This window comes from Monocercomonoides exilis, assembly GCF_001643675.1.
Source record: "Monocercomonoides exilis strain PA203 chromosome Unknown scaffold25-1336746, whole genome shotgun sequence".
Taxonomy (NCBI): domain Eukaryota; phylum Preaxostyla; order Oxymonadida; family Polymastigidae; genus Monocercomonoides; species Monocercomonoides exilis.
In genome coordinates this window covers 1,200,300-1,205,156 of record NW_027150570.1, presented here as the reverse complement: position 1 = coordinate 1,205,156, position 4,857 = coordinate 1,200,300, and the positions used below count along the sequence as shown (strand labels likewise).

Genomic DNA, 4,857 nt, shown 5'->3' with positions numbered 1-4,857 from the left:
TTAAATTATTTTTAATGCTAGGAATATGTAATATTGATGATAAATTAAATTCTGTTCGAGGAAACAAAATTTTGAAAACTTCTTTTATTTTATTCTCTATTTGAAAAATTTTTTTGGACATGTGATCAACTTTGGATCAAAATGGTTATGAATTTGTATTTCCTTTACGAAAGTTTTTGAAAAGGTCTTCGCATATGAAGCAAGTCTCAAAAAAAATTTGAAATGAGACTTTTTTCAAATTTTATTTTTGAGAAGCATTTGTGTTTTCTGCATAAATGCAATTTTCCTGCTTATATTTGAACGAATTTTCTGCATAAAAAATTAATTATTCATGATTGAAAATTGCTATAATAGATATTATTTTGTTTTGATTCGGAAAAACAATTTATAATTATGCTTATCTACAATTCGTGTCAATGTTATTCTTTTCAAATATTTCGAAAGCCTTTGCCTAATACAAAAATAAAATGAATCACCTCGCTTTAATAATAGCTGCAACAGTAGCTTCTGCATTGTGTGAACGATTTTACTCTTCTCAACAGCCAATGATGGGATATGATTATGTTGAGCAATCTCCAAACTATCATGCAAGGGAATGCCAAATGCACAATCCTAACAGTCATTTTTCTTCTTATTCAAACAGCTGGTCATCATCATCTGCATTTGATCCATATGGAAATGTTATTTATCATGCAGGACCTGATACAGATCCTGCTCCTCACAGACACATGAATCCAGTTCAGATGAGCCCAGAAATGTTCAATCATATGTTCTCAGCTTTCAATCCATTTGCGTATTCTCCATATGCAATGCCATTATTTGCAAGACCATGGAATCCAATGTATTCGTCATTGTTTGCTTATCCAAGTTTCTTTTCTCCATCTCCGTATGCAAATGCATTCTTATCTGGATATTTTCCAGCTTACGGATATCCTTTTTTGTTTTAATTTAAAATTACATTCTGTTGCGTAATCCTTTTTAAAATATTTTTACAAAACTTTTTTAATTAATGTTCTTTTTCTCCATTACATTTATTTTTCAACAAAAAATATGCTGTGAAATCGAAGATAAAATTAAATACTATTGATTTAAAAAAACAAAAAAATTCACTGAGATTTTGACAAACTGAAGTGAGAGATTTCAATATGTTAATAGAAAGGGTGAAAATTTCTATCACGCGCAAATATAAAACTAGGAGCCTGTTGCCATCATCTGTTGCATTGTTCCTCTCAGGCGTGCGAGGTCGGCTTGAAGATCTCCTGCGCTTGTTCTTGGATCGTCTTTGAGGATTACTCCAGCAACAAGAGCTCTCACATTTGGATCTTCGTCATTTCCGTCCACGTTAGTTGGGAGTGATTCTGTTGAGTCTTCTCTATTCTCCGCTTCTGAATGTACCGTCGAGTCGCTGCTGCTCAACACGTCAGAATTTGGATCAGGATAGCCTGCAGGGCGAATAGGAGTGAATGCCTGCGAGCCAGGGAAAGTGGCGCGTGTGTCTTCAGACATGGCTACGCGCTCAGCAGCAGTGCGGGTGCGGATGGTGAGATGTGTGGCTGTGTCAGCTGCCATTGCCACAGCAGAAACAGGTGAAGTGGGCGCTTTCTTTCGGAGCAGCTCGTTCAGCCTCCGCTGCACATCAGACTGGCCGTACGTGATGCCAGGCGTCATGCCAGCGGTGGATGAGCCCAGTGCAGCAGATGCTGTTGAGTCTCCTGGTGTTGTTGACTGTGCCGTTGAGGCTGTCTTAAGATGAAGTGAGCCAACTCCCCCGTCTCCAGCTGCAGGAATGACAGGAGCACGACGATAAGTCGACGAGTAGTTTGTTGGCGGGGCAATTCGGGTGATGTTGCTGAGTGTGGATGTCAGCTGGCCTCCTCGATAGACTGACGATGAGCCAGGCACGCTGAGTGAAGGCGACAGGCCAGACGGTCTGAGAGGGACGCGCGAGGCAGATGCTGTGCGGCGGGGCATGCCTGGTGTGATCACCATCCCTGACGAGGATGAGGCAGATGTGGAGGCAGATGCTGGTGAGGGAGAACCTCTTACTGGTGTCTTGAACATTCTGTGCTGCGACGAAGACGGCGAAAAGGCATCTGCAGCCGTTGTCAGCATCTGGTCTTCCACAACAACACGCATTTTCGTCGTTTCTTGCAGAAGCTGCTTTGTTCTGTTGTTGGACTGGTCAAACAGCTGCTCCAGTTCTGCCAGCCGTTTTGCACGAGAATCAGAAACTGTCTGCAAATCGTTGTATTTCGAGCGCAGATGGCGAATCTCAGAATTTGCATCATCCAGTTCCTGTTGTGTCTTCATGCGCATATCCTCCATTTCTGCCTTCGCTGCCTGCAAAGCTGACTCCAACAGAGCTTTTGAGCTCGTTGCATTGCTCAGCTGTTGCTGCAGCGACTCGTCTTCTGACTCAATAACACGCTTGTTCTCACTCAACTTCGCGTTTTCTGTGCGAAGTCTCCTCAGATCGCTTGTCATTTTCGCCAGCTCTTCGTCGTTGTCTTTCTTTTGTGCTTCCAAAATGCCCAGTTCGCCAGATTGCTCGTTCACCTTCTGCTGCAATGCTGCGATGCGCCCGTCTCTTTCAGCGATCTCTTCGTTGTGTTGCTGTTCTGCTCTGTTCATCTCATCGCGGATGGCCATCAATTCTTCTTCCATTTGGCGGTGCTGCTTCTTCATCTCAACCTGCGCTGCGTCTGTCATCGCCTTCTCCCCATGAAGCTGGTTGTAGATCGTCTCCAGATCCTTCTTCAGCTTCATCACATCTGCCAGCTCGCTCTCCACCTTCGCCTCTCTTTCCTCCAATGTCTCTGCCCCGCTTGTAAGTGCTTCCACTTGCGATGAAAGATTCTCCTTCACAGCCAGCGCATCGTCCAATTGCTGTGCCAGCATCTCGTTGTCCTTCGTCACCTGATCCAGTCGCTGTCTCAGCTTATTCAGTTCTGACTGCAGAACCCTTCTCTCCACTTCTGCCTCTCTCTTCGTCTGCTGAAGCGTGTTCTCCAGCATGTTCTGTGTGGTTGCCAGCTCTTTCGCTTTATACTCGGCGTCTGCGGCTGACCTGCGCCATTCATCTACTTCTCGCGAGATGGTACCTGTCTTCTCCATCAGATCATGCTGCGTCTCCATCCGCAGCTCCTCCTTCTCATTTGCAGCTTGTTTCGCTGCTTCTTCTGCTCTCTTCTTCTCAAACTCCGCTTTGGCCAACGCTTCAGTTAGTCTCTCGACTTCTTTCTGTGCATTCATCGCTTTTTCTGTCTGAATGATCTTCTCTTTCTCTTCTGCTGCAATCTTTTGGTTCAGATTGTTGATTGCTTCTTCCTGTGCTTTGATCTTTTCTTTGTTCGAATTCGTTTGTGCGTTGAATTGTACCTCAATTGCTTTGATTCTGTCCAAAAGCACTCGAGTCTCTGTGGCTGTGCCTCTGTTAGCCAACGCAGCCTGCTTCTCAATCTCTGATGCTCGCTGTTCAGCTGCAGCTGCTTCTTTCTCTTTTTGGAGTAATGCAACTTCAAGATCCCGTATTTTGTTTTTGGCATCATCATATTTGTGGGACATTTCACGAAAATCGTTAATATGTTGATTGATTTGTGCTTCAGCTTCTCTTTTTTCATCTGCAAGCTGCTGCAAAAGGCGTGCTTTCTCTGATTCGACTGCTTGCTCTGCATAAGCTTCTTGGTCGCTTCTGGTTGATGACAAAAGTTGAAAGTGTTTTTCTTTTGCTTCGTCTTTTTCTTTTTCAAGTGTACGAATTGTCTCCACAAGCGAAGTGATTTGATCGTGAAGCATTTCAATCTCAATTTTGTGATCAGATTTCATTTTTTCTATTTGCTCCTGCATCCCTTCGCATTGAGCTGTCAACTGTGCTGTTTTCCGATCTCCTTGATCAATTTTTCTAAGTCGTTCTTCTGATTCAAAACTTTTCTCTCTCATCAATTCTTCGTTTTCTTTTTCCTTCTGTTGCAATGTGTCCACCATAGCTTCAAGTTGTTTAACTTGGATGGAAGCTGAATCCCGTTCTTCTTCAATTTTTCTAACTTGACTTTGAAAATCCAATTTCATTTTTTTAAATTCGTTTTCTGTCTGCTCATAATCCTCTTGCATTTTCTTAGATTTTTCAACTTCGCTTCTCAAAATCGAAATCAACTTTTGCGAATCGGCTGTCGCGAGTTGAAGCTTTTTCAAATCGTCTTGGGCTGATTTTGCTTTGTCTTTTTCTTTCTAAAAAATGAAATAAATCATAAATGAAAATCACTTGTTTCATTATACAATCAATTTTAAAATACCTGAACTTGATCAATAGCTGACTGTCTTGCTTCAAGAAGTTCTTTTTGGGTACTTCTCATTGTTTCGAGTTCATTTTGTTTTTGCTTCAATTCCTCAGTTAAACTCGAAATTTTTTGTTTCATCTGATCGAAATCGCTATTCTCGTTGCTGCCTTCCATCTGCAAATTCCTCAACTACATGCAGTGAAATTGAAAAAATCAAAAATTGAAATGGACCAAAAACGGAATTGTAAAATGATCACATGAAACAGCGCATTCCCGCATCCAACAAAATATATATTTTATTATTATGAAATCAATTTCAATCAAATGAAAAAATCAAACGAACAAACCAGCAGATTTCAAACAGAGTTTGAATAAATCCTAAACTGACTATGAACCATATTAAATAAATTGACAGAATATTTTTGAGTTTGGAAAAAAAAAAATCAAATGATTGGAATATTATCATCTGATCAATGTTTGATGTTTTCTTCATAATGTTCTTTTGGTTTATTTCATGTTTTGTCTCTATTCGAAAAAATAACTTTATCCTTTCATATGTCAAGAAAAAATAATGTTAGAA

At 41.0% G+C, this 4,857-nt stretch overlaps 2 protein-coding genes across 2 annotated transcripts; one reads left to right on the top strand and one right to left on the bottom strand.

The window, feature by feature from the left end:
* The first annotated feature begins 399 nt into the window (after positions 1-399).
* On the top strand, positions 400-1,063 carry MONOS_1406 (uncharacterized protein). Its single transcript, XM_067866828.1, has one exon. The coding sequence runs from the start codon at positions 468-470 to the stop codon at positions 945-947; it is 480 nt and encodes a 159-aa protein (XP_067726728.1). The 5' UTR covers positions 400-467; the 3' UTR covers positions 948-1,063.
* Positions 1,064-1,065: 2 nt separating this feature from the next.
* Positions 1,066-4,650, bottom strand: MONOS_1405 (uncharacterized protein). Its single transcript, XM_067866817.1, has 3 exons — positions 4,625-4,650; positions 4,293-4,466; positions 1,066-4,227 (listed from the first exon to the last, which is right to left on the bottom strand). Exons 2-3 carry the CDS (start codon positions 4,449-4,451, stop codon positions 1,192-1,194), a joined length of 3,195 nt encoding a protein of 1,064 aa, XP_067726727.1. The 5' UTR covers positions 4,452-4,466; positions 4,625-4,650; the 3' UTR covers positions 1,066-1,191.
* Positions 4,651-4,857: the final 207 nt, after the last annotated feature.

What these genes read in the sequence shown, in the direction of transcription:
- MONOS_1406 (XM_067866828.1), top strand. Translation starts at nt 468, where the DNA reads ATGAATCACCTCGCTTTAATAATAGCTGCAACAGTAGCTTCTGCATTG.
- MONOS_1405 (XM_067866817.1), bottom strand. Translation starts at nt 4,451, where the DNA reads ATGGAAGGCAGCAACGAGAATAGCGATTTCGATCAGATGAAACAAAAA. An exon ending in CAGCTATTGATCAAGTTCAG is followed by an intron (nt 4,228 to 4,292) that starts GTATTTTAAAAT and finishes TTCATTTTTTAG; the next exon opens with AAAGAAAAAGACAAAGCAAA.